At 32.7% G+C, this 13940-nt stretch overlaps 1 protein-coding gene and 1 long non-coding RNA gene across 5 annotated transcripts; both read right to left on the reverse strand.

The window, feature by feature from the left end:
• Positions 1 to 1105: 1105 nt before the first annotated feature.
• LOC136067545 (uncharacterized) lies at positions 1106 to 6569 on the reverse strand. 4 transcript variants are annotated; one of them, XR_010629006.1, is made up of 4 exons: positions 6247 to 6569; positions 5761 to 5860; positions 5409 to 5510; positions 1106 to 4960 (listed from the first exon to the last, which is right to left on the reverse strand). It is a non-coding gene; the product is annotated as an uncharacterized LOC136067545 (long non-coding RNA). The 4 variants fall into 4 exon arrangements; XR_010629005.1 differs by having other exon boundaries at positions 1106 to 5271; XR_010629004.1 differs by having other exon boundaries at positions 1106 to 5460.
• Positions 6570 to 7266: 697 nt separating this feature from the next.
• LOC111987098 (GDSL esterase/lipase At5g62930) lies at positions 7267 to 11476 on the reverse strand. The gene is made up of 6 exons (XM_024018804.2): positions 11264 to 11476; positions 11096 to 11173; positions 10028 to 10168; positions 9337 to 9413; positions 8184 to 8348; positions 7267 to 7788 (listed from the first exon to the last, which is right to left on the reverse strand). Exons 1-6 carry the CDS (start codon positions 11360 to 11362, stop codon positions 7620 to 7622), a joined length of 729 nt encoding a protein of 242 aa, XP_023874572.1. The 5' UTR covers positions 11363 to 11476; the 3' UTR covers positions 7267 to 7619.
• Between the last annotated feature and the right edge of the window lie 2464 nt (positions 11477 to 13940).

The raw sequence follows: 13940 nt of genomic DNA on the forward strand, positions 1-13940 counted from the left end.
TTTTAAAAAAAAAATAATGCTGATATAGAAAATTGTGAAGCTTAGCAAAAAGTCAGAGGCTTCGGTTATATATATATATATATATACACTAATCGCTACCCGTGCTATGCACATGAACCTCCTTATTTGTGAGGTAGACTAAAATAATTTTATAAAATCTTAAATTGATTAAGAAACTACTTTATTACATGATTTGCTCTTGTATGACTTCAATTTGTATTACAATTTGATGAAAAAGTCATTACTTAAACGTGCAATAACTTACAAAAAATTTGTCAGATAATTTCAGATACTGCAAAAAAATAACTCGAAAATTCAAATATTAAAACTTCTGAAATACCAAAAAAATATTAAAGAATCAGATAATTCACTGCTTTAAAATTACTGAAATAAAACAAAATATATATGACTACACTATAAAGAAATATAAGAGAAAGATGAGTTACATTCAAAAGAATAATTTCAATTATTGGAAGCTTTTTTATCTTGTAAAAAAAGGCTAAAGAAAGTTTGGTAATTCATGTACGAAAATTACATTTTAAGAAATACATAAAAAACCATAAAAAAAATTAAAAAAAAAAAAAAAACAACAACAAAGTAGAGAAGAAGAAAATAACATAAGGAGACCTCATACCTCTACTTGGTTTTAAAAAAAAAAATATTGAAGTTTGCATTGCATTTATAATGTTTATGATTAACCTCGCAAATTTGAAAATAAATTATCAATGTTTGAATTTGAATATAAGTTAGACTTGTTAGAGAAATAGAGTTCCACTCCTTGTTAAGTTCGGATTAAATAAAAATAATTTTGTTTAAAAAAATAATAATGATGAGTTTAAATTTAAGTTGGACTTATTAGAAAAATAGAGTTTCATTTTTTGTTAAGTTTGGACTAAATAAAAATAATTTTATTTAAATAAAATAATAATTTTATTTAAATATTGTGTTGACATGAAAAATTATGAGAGTTTCAAAAGTTTTAGATTAAACAAAAATAATTTTATTTGCTATGCACGAGATTAGTAAATAAAATTTAAATATAATTATTTTATTTGAAAGTACATTTATTTGAAAATGAATAAAATGAAGTAAAAATATAACTGAATGCAAACTGCTGAAGGAAGATAACAATATTTTGAATTTGTACCACTTCTTGAATCAAAACAATACAAAAAATTTTGCATAGAAAGCGGCAACAATTTCAAATAAAAATGTGCAATATATGCACACTACAGCAAGTGGAAAAGAAATATAACTATGCAATAATACATTTTTTCCATTTAGATCCAACAGGAAAAAACAACCCCTTGAAGATGCAAAGTCTTGGCATATGATATGATATCTATAAAATGAACTTGCTTGCAGCTCCGTGTAGAGCTAAAACACCAACATAGAGATTAGATATAGCCCCAATCTTCCATGGGTCAAATAATTTGGTTAAACATTAGACACAATCACTTATTTAAGAAATTAGTGCAAAAGATCATATCAGGTTGGACCATTTTATTAGATGAAAAAATTTACAGCAAAGCCAAAGCTTATCTAACAAAAATCAGTGAATTCCAGATGGAATCAAAGGCAACACAAATAATGGTAATGTTTATTGCAATGGTAAATATCTCTATTGCACTTACAGTTCATAAAGGTAATGTTTATTTCCATACCTACTATTTGTTTAGTATGTATGTAAAGTTGACTTAATATGTATCCTTCCCAGTTGCATTACACACGGTATGTACAATTTTGAAGCTAGTCACATGGTTTAGTGAACCAAACAAAATCTAACACAAATAAATATCTAAAACATAACCAAATCTAACCTTTATACCTTTATCTAATCCAAATGCCCAAATCATAACTTATCCCAAGAAAATACCCAAACCTAGATCATATTTGTTAAAGAAAATTTATACTATTTTAACAATATTTGATGCACAAAATTTTAAATTTAAAAAAAAAAATACCAGAAAAAATATATGACCTTTAGTTTGGTTTCAATAGTGACATAATGAAAGCCAATCAATAGATTAACTAAACCCTATGACAAAGAAAGACAACTCAAATTAGTAATTTTATTTGGTAGAACAAAATAGTATATAATTGATGTTAAGATACGGTTGTTACTTAATGTCACCAATCACAACAATATAAAGAGAAGTATATAGGTTGCTAATCCAAGTATACTTTTCTATTCATTAGAAATTGTTAGTAGAAATGGACACATCTATCATCAAAAGCTTAGGCAAGACACTAATGACATAAAACTAACTGTCTAGCGTTAGTTTTAAAACCAACAAAAAGTATGCAATAAACTAATAATTTTTTTAAAAAAATGGTGTTCAAAGTGGGATAAAAGCAAATAAAAGCAGCATTAAATAGAGACACAACTACTAAAATTGCTTTCACATCAATATCTAGAAATTCCTAAGGAAATAATATTCTCAAAAGTAACCGCATACCACTTTGACTCCAAGCAAAATTATGAAAAGACCAGGGTAAAAGTTCTAAAACTTTAAACCTCCTCCTCATATCAAACAAATGCTCAGATCAATGACCACTACAATTTTAAATCTTATCCATCATAAATAACCTAAAATTTTCACATGCAAAACTGCAAAAATGCTGCTTTATTATTAGGGGGAAAAAATTAGAGTAAAAGATTATCCGCATAGATATGACACTGACTCAAACCCAAGATTAAACTTTAACCTTAATTATTTCAACAACATACCAATTATGTTTAAATGTAAGTTTGCATCAGACAGAATTCAAGTAGCTAAATACATGCTGATCAAAATGAGCAATTTCCATTGAAGCAAAATTACTTAAAAAGGGAAACTGAAAAAGGTCAGTCATGTTGCATACCAGATCTGCATTATCGCTGACAGCAACATCTGCCTGTTTCAGTGCAGTCAACTCAAAGGCTCCCTTAAAGGTCCAAGTGGGAGTATTGGCAGTTACCCCACAACGTTAACCCATTGACCATTACTATCTCTAGATCGTGCCGCTAGCTACAATGCTTTATCAATAATATATGCTATCAATATAACACCTTACTGAGTAAAATATGTGTGTTTCAAGACTTCATCAATTAAATCAAGATAGTAATCAACATCAACCAAAAAAAAAAAAAAAAAGTCAATCACAACAACAACAAAAATCTAAAGATTTTCTAAAACAAAACCCAATAACTATTTAGCATCAAATCAACTGTGGCTAAAATTTTTATTGAACCCCATAAACAAAACTATCTGCAACAAACAGCCCATATATATCACTAAAAATTCTGAAACCACAATCTACATCAATACAAATTAATTTTTCAGCCAAATAAATTAATCACCAGGCCGACTCTTCAGCCTTCAAAAACACACAAACAAAAATAAACCATTGAATCGATACTATCTCCACTACGAAACCCTTCCATATCCACAATATTTTCTTACAAAACCTATAGAATTGAATTTTCTATAAGTGTTTCCTTGACTTCAACCCAAAAAAAAAAAAAGAGAAGAAAAAGGGTTAAGAATTGAAATCCATAAATTGATAGAAAACCTAATTGAAGACATATAATTAAAACTCAACTTCAAGGCTCTATTCTATGCCCAGATCAATGATCGCTACAGTTTTAAATCTTATCCATCATAAATAACCTAAAATTTATATTACAAAAACTAATTTACAGATGAATTGTATTTTTGTATGATGTAATGTAATTTTTACATCAAGGCAAAGTTAAATGATGATTCCAAAGAGCAACAACAAAAAGCATAGCAATGCGAAGGTCTATTTGCATATTAGAGACTTGTAGTAGAATTTAACTTGCCTTTTTTTTTATACCTAACATTATAAAGAGAAAACGTGACTTAACATGAAAAGAAAATAAAAACTTGGAAAGAGAACAACTTTTTGATAAAATAGTATTAAAATGACTATAACATGAATCCACCCAAAAATTACGCCCATGACAAACTAAACACGTTACAATTGAACAAATACAACATAACCTCCTCTTATAATACTTTGCCACTAAACACCCTTGCATTTTTCTAGATCCAAATATGTTGCAATGAAGTGCTATATTAATAAAACTGAACTGCCTCAGGTGAAATCCTAACTCCATTGTAACATGCTTATATGCAAATTGGGTCATGATCTATCAATTGCAGAAAAACCATGTAAACCAACTAACTTGCCACCTCCTCATTACAGTTAAGCTGCAACCAACTGAGGTTTGAGGACTAATTTATACATGAGTTTTGACATCTGACATGATTTATACCGATTTATAAAGAAAATTTCAGCATTAGAATTTAGCATAAAACCAAAAATGAACAATCCTAACATAAATTAAAAGGAGTGGGAATAAGCACATCAAATAGTCCAAACAATTAACTTTCCAGTATTCAAACCCGAGTCAGCACATTCCCCCCAATCTGCATAAAGCAGAATGTAACAACGTGTCTAAGATATTAACTATAAATACAAAACTTAGAGGGAAATCATCAGATAGTTTATGACAGTTCATCTATACCATTATCCCAACACATGTACAGCTTTAAAGTTATGTAGATGCAAAAATGCCAAGTAATACCAGCTGCTCTTAGAGGCATTTTGTCGAACACCTAGCAGATATAACCAAGAAATAGAACTTGGTTAATCTACCGGTGTTGAAAATAAAGGGAACCATAATTTCCAGTATCTAAGACATATTTAGAATAATGGAATTCACAAATCAAAAACATATTGATACATAAAGTAAATATTTAAGGAACCAACATCAAACCACCTAAACTGCTACTGGAAATTTTTTTAAAAACAAATCAGGTAGTAAAAAAGATAACAAAAAACCTATACTAGGGTTAGATATTGGAGTGTAGTAGAAGAGGGCAGAGATTAGAGCAAACATTTTCTTACTACATCACCTTTGCCTTGTTTTTCCTCATTTGGCATTTTTTTCCTGTATCAATATTCATAAGCCAAAAAAATAATAATAATAAATTGAAGTTTATATGACATCCCAAAGGATTAATAGAGAAACTAAAACAATTCCTTAACTCAGCACAAATCAAACAAAACAAAGAATCAAACAAAACACAAAAAAAAAGTCTATTTGGGTTTCTCATAAATGATCCTAGAAACCAATGCTTATTACCAATCTTCAACCAACAATAATTCCCACAATTGATATTTGAATAAGAAATACATACCCACTTGAAAAAGACAGCCCTTGGCTTTCGCTTAGGGGATTTTGTGGGAAGTTTTTTGGGACTGTGAAATCAATCAAAAAGGAAAAAAATAGAAGCAAGAGATCCTTAAACTTAATACCTGATCTCGAAATCAGTGGTAAAACAAAACTAAATAAATAAATAAATTCAGAGAAAAGAGGAGGAGGAGAAGAAACGTACCTAATAGCAAGCAATCTGGTAGAGAAGGAAGCAATTGAATTATAAGATTTTCCTGTGTATCGTAGGTCTCTATTAGGTTTTCAGTTTGGGGGTAACAGAGACCTTTTTTTTTTGATAGGTGAGAAAGAAAATATTATTAAAAAAGGAATAGCAGGAAAAATACACAGGGTTCACAATAGTGAACAAAGAGTAACAGAGACAACTTGTAGTTGGACACTTGTGTTATACTTTGAAACCCTATGATTGATTGCCACCCTCTAGTCTAGATGGAAATCAATTTTCTTAGAAAAATTTCAGTATAACCAATCAATGTGGCAAATTATGCAGAGGAAAATCATTAAGGAATTATTACCTTTGCTTGTTTAAAATAGAATCAACCAAAGATGTCTTTCTAGGATCAACATGAGCCACAATCTCTATATTCCTTACGTCTCCTCATAACTGGTTCTTCTCTAATAGGCCACAACACATAAACCTTTATCAAAACGAAATCTAGGCTAGATACCTAAATCAAAACTAAGTAGTCCATAACAACCAAACCTAAATCATATTTAATGCCAAAATATTTGTTTATAAGAAAATACCTTTACTATGAAATTCTACCAGAATTCAAATATCACTTAGTTTAAATAAAACTAACCCCAAAGAGTATCATTGTGGAAAATTCTTTTTAACAAATCAATTCAAGCAATCAAAATCAAGCAAATCCATCTTAATATTACAATTTCAAACACAATTACACAAACCCAGTATGAAGACATACGATTTTATCAAGCCATTTGATTAACAAAATTGCATACAAAGGTAAAGCCAATAAAAAACACCAATAAAGGAAAACCTGCGAAAAACCGAGAGAGAATGGTCTGATATGAAGGCCGGGTCGGAGATTGAAAACGTTGGTATCCATGGTCATGCCCTTGCAAGCTTTCTGCGAAATAACTTGGGTCTGCATTTGAGAGAGAGGTAGAGGGTAGAGGTTCTATGCTTGACGGTGGATTGAAAGAGAAAAACAAATGAAGACAATTTCACCGGCAGCGGTTCCGCTGTGTGACGGCGGCAGGCCAGTGGAGACAACCCTTTGTCCTATCTCACTTCACAGAGTTTCTTCCCGCAGAGGAAAAATGGGCTGAGGCAAAATTGAAGTTCAGTTCAGAATATATATAGAGAGACAGTTAAAGAGAACTTACCCGCTGAAACGGTGTGTTTTTTTTTTATATAGGGAGTAAAATTTTGGTGAATGTGTGAGAGGGTGAGGCTAAAAATATAAAATATTTGATTTGGGTTATTGTGGGTTGTTTTTCAAAAAATAAAAAAAAGGCTTATTAGTTGATTTGTTACGATTTTAAAGAAGTGTTTTGCTTTTTTTGGTTTCTATAACCACTATTTAAGAGTAAAACTTTTCACATAAACCACTAAACGGAAAAGGCACAATATTTTGGTGTTTTAAAATGTAAATGTAGCATTAATTTGTGTAGTCACATGGCGCAATGAGATGTGATCAACAAAAAGTCAAACGTTTCGACTATTAGTTATTACTAATCGCTAACTCGTGTATCGCTATTGAATAAGTTTAAGGAGAAAAAAAAACATCATTTTTGAGTTGGTGTAGTAAGCAAAAATGCATGAAATTTATAAAAAATAATAATAATAATATTAAAAGAAATAGCACAAAATGTAATTAGTTAGACAAAAGAAAAGAATGTTGTTTTATTTATTATTTTTTGTGGGAATAAATAAGAGATAGAATATTGCATCTCTAGTTTAATTTTTGTTGTATATATAAGTATATATAAGATAAGTTGTAATTATAATATATATACCAAAAGGTACCAAGTGTTTCAAAAGAGCACAAGGAGCATTAAAGTAAAGATTTCCTAGCAAGCTAAATTCACTTCACGAACAAAAGCTTCAATCCAAAAAGAAATGTTCAGCCAAATTTACATAAGAGAGCCATAAGTTTCAATTTCCAAAGAAACTTGGTCACTGAGCCAAATGAACAAGGTCAAATACAGAGTCAGCCATTCATACATGATGGCTATTTAGCAGAAGGTTATGGAATTTCTTATTTACTAGTATTTGTTTTCTGGGGACAACCCCCCCCCCCCCCCCCCCCCCTCTCTTTCTTTTCTTTTTCAATAAAGCAAAAAAACCAATATTATGACCGAAGATTAAAACGAAATTATACACATAAAGTTGTCATAAATTATTCAATCATAAGCATTGATGCTGGAAAGCTTTCTCGGGGTTCTTCCCATCAATTTCTGAGTGGTGAGGGAAATCATATGGCATTTCTGCTGCCGAAAGCCATGCTTCGTTAAACACTCTTACAACTTCTTGGTGTACCACTGCATTGCCCTCTGATGTCAGATGCAACCCATCACTGTAAAGGGGGGAAAAGAATTAGAACAAATTCTCCATTGTTACAAACTCTTCAACAGTTTTCTCAAAAGGGTTTCTATTTTTAAATTATAGTACATCATCCCTGTCTAATTTGGATGTCCCTAAATATAACACATCCACACAAAAGGTACATGAATCAGAGGTTTACCAAAACCCCACCCCCTTTTTTATTTTTCTTTCTTCTTATGAACCCAATCAGATTATTGTCCCCGTCTCTAAAATAGTCATAAATCAATAGGAATACTTCTTCCCAAGGAAAATGTGGTAGGACCCATTTTTTCCATTGGAGGTGAAATTCTAGAAGTAGAAAGTCAAATGAATATGATTTCTGCCAAACAGATCAGGAACTTGTTGAAGGATTCAATCATAACAAACCTTAGGAATTTCCTCTGCCACCCCTCTGTTTCCTGCATTTTTGACCAAAGATCAACAGAGCGAAGACCCATTTCCTTAGCCAGTTCAACGCACTGCTCTGCATAAAGTCTTGTCACTTCATTTGTCCTTTCTGGTAGTTCCACTGCTTTCTCTCCATATACAGATCTGCATAATCCATTTACAAGCTTACCTCCAACACAGTGAAGTGATAAACAGACAATAATTTCAAAAATAAAATTATATTATGCATTCAAACATTCTCTGAGGCAGCTAGTGTATTCAAGTTTCAAGCATTTCCATGTGTTAAGACCAGACTACCTCCAGGCATTTTGATTTACTCAGGAGATTCTTTTTCTTCTAGGATTTTGAATAGCATTAATTTAGAAGAGGTGAAGATGCCAACCAATATTGAGTACTACTACTACCACAGTAAGAAGGAAGAAAAGAGAGGTTTTGGTTTTTTGTGTGTGTGTGTGTGTGTTGGGGGGGGTGGGGTGTGTGGGGTGTGTTGTGTTTACATCGATGGAGGTGTTGACATTGGAATTTGGAGATGATGAGGGCAGTGGTGATGAAGGTTAAATTGTTAATATTGATGTCAATGGTGGTGGCCACGTCATGTTTGTGCAGGGGAATGCAATAATGAAGGCAGTAATTGTGGCATCAGGTGGTTTTGTCATAGTAAAATTGTTAGGGTGTTCAAAGTGGTAGTGCAAGGGTGGAACTACAGATGGAGGAAAGGGTAGGTGGAGATAGGCTAAAGAAAGAACATTGAACTGATGATGTGATGATTATGGAGGTTGTGATTGTGATGGTTGTGACAATTCCGATGGTGGAGTCAGCAATGGCAGCTCTGAAACCAGCAGTTAGTGGCACTGCATGTGAGTAGAGCTGATAGAGATGTGAAGAGCAAGAAATTACAATGGCATTGCTAGACGTAGAAAGGTAGCAACAACTTGACAATATGTGTGCCAGTATGTGTTGAAGATGCCAGCCAGATTAGCTGAAAAGTCCCTTAGAAGAGTTGTACCCGGGACCTAAGATCAATCCCACCTACACAGGGATCAAATCTGTCTCCCCTTGTGTAGCCCATAGAACCAATTCCAATAAACCAGGGAAAAAAAGTCTATTTAATTTGATATGAGAAGGAGCATACTGTGCATATTCTTTTCGGCCAGCCTCATCAACTGGTGGTGGAGTAATAAGCACAACTAGCATGGTAGGGCAGCATTCCTGCAAACAAATCCCAAAACAAAATGAGAACCAGATTTAATAATTAGCCACTTATTCTGTAGTTGCCTCTTACTAGGAAATGAATGGAGCATGAGATCCGCTAATGAACACCAAGGTGAAATAAAAGTGAACTATATGCAATGTAGTGCTTTGATTTTGCCAATAATTTTAGGCCAAATCTATGCTTCAAGATAAGGTCAATGTTAAGCGGAGACAGAACAGTCAAGAAAATTTTACTCCAAAAAAGATAATGCAAGTTCCTAAAATTTAACATCTTTGAAAGGATTTGGTGTCTAATAAACACCACTTATTGCATCCAGAGACTTATGCAATAGACAATAAATTAGGTGGATGCAGAAGGCCTACTTCCTAAAGTCACACAAAGAGCTCAGACAACAAACTGACATAGGACAGCATATTGAAGCAAAGTTTGGGGAGAACTTGTGGCTTTTGAAGTTCTAAGGGAATCTAGGGTTTAGGACTAATGTTTGCAAAGATTGAAACTTGGTGGGTTTGAAGTAGCTGAAAGTAGGAAAGGAACCCAAAATGTTTATAAAGTGGAAACCAAGATACTAAACAGGTTGTTTTAAGTGTTATAGGAACAACAATTGAACCTTCAAATGAAAAACAATTTTTCTGAGATTCTCTTTGTACTCTTCAAGAGGAACATATTGTCGTTCACTGGTTCTCCCCAGAATAGCTGCATCATTAGCCCCAAAGAAAACTGTTGCAGCAGCAGAAGGTTTTGTAGAGTCCTGCAGAGGATCGATATTAATAACTTACTTGAGCTGAACAGCATCAAAATGATTTTTTATTAAAGTAAGCAGAGATTCAACAAAAGACACCAAGTGCCCCCAAGTATACAAGAAGGTTACAACAATGAACCTCTTCTGAATAAAACAAACAGAAAAAGATAGACTAAGAAGAACCAATAACCCAAACAAATAGAAAAACATAAAAAAGTGGTCAGAATCTTGCTAATAGATCACTCCATCCATTCAAATGACTATTGTTATTAGTGACTATTGTTATTAGTGAACCTCCCACACTTCAGAAGTGGCTTGCAGAAAAATCTAAGCCACTCGAGAAGGAAAAACAATGCACCAAAAAAAAAGATGATCTAGGTCTAGGGATTCTTCAGTTTCTTCTCTCTTCATATCATTTGCATATGATACACCAATTCACTGGGAAGACTTTTCTCTAAAACAAGTTATCAATGGTAAGAATTTCCTAATAAGTTGGAAGTCCATGCCAAAGAGCCACTTTAGGAGGAGATGCACAAAGCACCCTTTAAGCCAACCTCTCTCTCTCTCTCTCTCAGCCATTAACCACCATTGATTCTTAAACTCACTCAATTTGATCTACATGTACTACAATCAACATCTCTCTCTCTCTCTCTCTCATAGCTATAAGCCTATAACCACCATTGGTCCATTGCTACTTAAACTTAACAAAATTTTGATCTTTATGTACTATAATCAACGTCAGAATATAAATAAACAAAAACCCATCTCCAGATCAAGAAGTATGAATGAAAAAAAAAATTAACATATGCCAATGTATCTAAAAACCCATTTGAAGCTTCAATGCAGTAATTACAACCTTAATGCACAAATCACAATCTGAAGCTAGAGAATCAACAATAACCCAAAAGGCGAGAGGAACAAAAAGAAAAAGCTTACTAGAGGGAAAAGATGCTGCAGCAAGAACAAAGCCCATCTGGTATTGTATCCACCATAACCACGATTTACTACATCAGCCTATAACACATTGCAAACAAACCAGAATAAGATTATAGTTAAAAACTCAATCTTTGCCACAAAAAACAGAACAATCAATGTAGGATCTACTTTGCGAGTGTATGTGTCAGCAAGAGCAGCACCCCATCCACCTGGTCTAAACGACTGTTCTGTTATCGAATCTCCAAATAGCACGATCCGAGGCCTCATTCTCTCTCTCCTCTCTCTCCCTCCCTCTATGTGTGTGTATTTAAAGCCAAACAGAGAGTATAGTTTGGTGGACCCAGAGTCTACTAGGTACACACACTTTTGTACCAGAAGGCGGCAGGTTGTGAGCCGTCGATAAAAAATAGTGAATGGATTAGAAGTTTAGACTACTTTTGTCGACCGTACAAGATTACACCTTTAAGCCTAGTTAATTTTTTTTGTCAAACAAGAAACAAAAAAAAAAAAAAAAAAATTGTCAAACAAGATTGAGTTTCTAATTTTTTTTTTTTTTTTTTTTTTTTGTGTGTGTGTGGAGAGAACATGTTTTCGAGCTTGTTTCTATAGACATTATTATGTTCGACTTGTTTAATAGTTGAGCTTAAATTTAGGTTTGAATTTGTTTTGTTTGCTATACAAAAGAGCATAAACAAGTTTTTCCTGAACTCAACTCAAACTCTTCATAAACAGTTTGATATTAACATTTTTAGGAAAATGAATCATTAAAAAAAAAAATCTAAAAAACTTTTCTTTTTCTTTTTTTAATTTTTGGCAGCAACTTTCAAATGAGTTAAAAATTATCTCCTAACTTCCCTTATTTAGTTTCACATGAGATAAAGTTATTTTCCTTATTTAGCATCATGTGAGATAAATTTTTTTTTTAAAGAAAATTTTAGTGGAAAATAACTTTATCTCATGCTAAGCTAAATAAAGGAAGTTAAGAGATAATTTTTCTTTGACCTTTTTTTCCCACTAATAATACCAAATATAGGGTATTGCAAAAAGTTATCTCCACATAAGATTTTCCATTTAAATAAATGGGTTTTTAGTGTAAGCGGGAATTGAAACACACGCCTCTTATTCAACAATTAAAAACTTTAGCAATTGAGATAACTAGAACACATTATTAATATGATATCAATAGAGTGAAACAAAAGAGTGGATATCAATAGAGTGGATAAACCATATTTGGATAAACCATAGAGTGGATAAACCATATTTGGCCATTTTTTAAGACATTATGTGAATCTTGAAATATTACATCTTTACATGGTATTCAAATAATTATCTTAAAACAACAACCAAATAAAATGTAATAAAAAATAATAATCAATTAGAAAAACAAGCTTGGTTAACATTAGCGTCATGACCAAGAGTCTTGTAACTCAACTGACACTTCTTAATATTTTCCACAAAGACATTTAGGATTCAAATCTTCCATCCTCCTAAAAACTATAGAATTATAAATAAATAAAACATCAGTGCCCCGAACTTGAAAATCTATAAGGACGACTTGGATGAAAGATATTTCTATTAATTGTATATAAATAATAATTATAATCATTAGCCTCATTTAAGGCCTTTATTTCTTTGGTTTAACGTTAGAAACTCTTTTTTCTTTTTTTGACTGAAAGAGGTAGAAAATTCTAATTTATCCCAATTCGAGATTTATACATTTGTCGTTTGCCAATCGCCAAAATAGGTAAAGGTCTGATGAAGTCTAGAACAAAAAAATGAACTCTAAAATAGCATTGATGTTTCGTGAATGGGGTCAATAATACAAAAGTGATCTTCAAGGGTACGTGACCACTTGCCATTTTTCTTGAGCTCATTCAGTGATCTTTTTTACTAGCTTGACTGTCTGAGTTCTTCCAACCAATCCCACTGGTTTGTATTCGGCCTGGTGAGTAGGGCTTCTCATTTTGCAGACTGTCCTCTTTTAAACTAGGGAATGTCCTACTTTTGTGTTCATCAAAATCTTTGAGGTGGTTCACTTCTCTATTCTTCCAACCTCACAAAAGGAAACTAAAATTTTGTGTTTCTCACCGACATCAATATATATATATATACACACCTATATTTGTATATATAGTTAAAAACTAAAGCATAACATTTTTTATTATTATGTTCATATTATGCCACCATATATATATTGTGGGAGGGGAAAAGCCCAACCTTACGTAGTGGGCCTAGGGCCCTATTTGAACATTACTGTGTGTTCGAAGAGAAGGAACCGGTTGAGATGGAGTCCATCTGGAAAAAAGATACCTGGAAATGAAGGAGTGCAATCCGAAGAGGTCATCAGTGGTCCGAAGATGTCTTACTCCTTGGATACGAATAGTCTTGATCAATCAAACGTGTGGAAGGTCCGAATGATCTTTCTAGCAACCCCAATGATAAAGATAAGCTCTGGATATGTTTGGAGATGATAAGAACAAAGAAATATCTAAAGGAAAAGCTGCTACCACAGTATTAAATGCACTACAGCAACTTTTCTGGCCGCATTTATGTGGAGAAGACCCCTGAACAGTGTAACCTCAGCTACCGCCACTCACAAAGAGTTAAAGAAGATACATGACGTGACATATACTCAAGTAGGTACACGGATGAAGAACAAGTGGACGATGGGGATGAGGGGGAAGGATGCTATATAAAGAAGAAGGGCTCCTGATAAAGGGGAGAGGAAAAAAGACGATAGAGAAGAAAGAAAGGTTTTACTGTAGCTCTAAGAACTGTAATTACTATTCAATTTATCATAAACCTCTTCGGACTTCAATTCATTTCGTCTTTACGTATATCTTTC

Source organism: Quercus suber, unplaced genomic scaffold, assembly GCF_002906115.3.
Source record: "Quercus suber isolate HL8 unplaced genomic scaffold, Cork oak 2.0 scaffold_77, whole genome shotgun sequence".
Lineage (NCBI taxonomy): Eukaryota > Viridiplantae > Streptophyta > Magnoliopsida > Fagales > Fagaceae > Quercus > Quercus suber.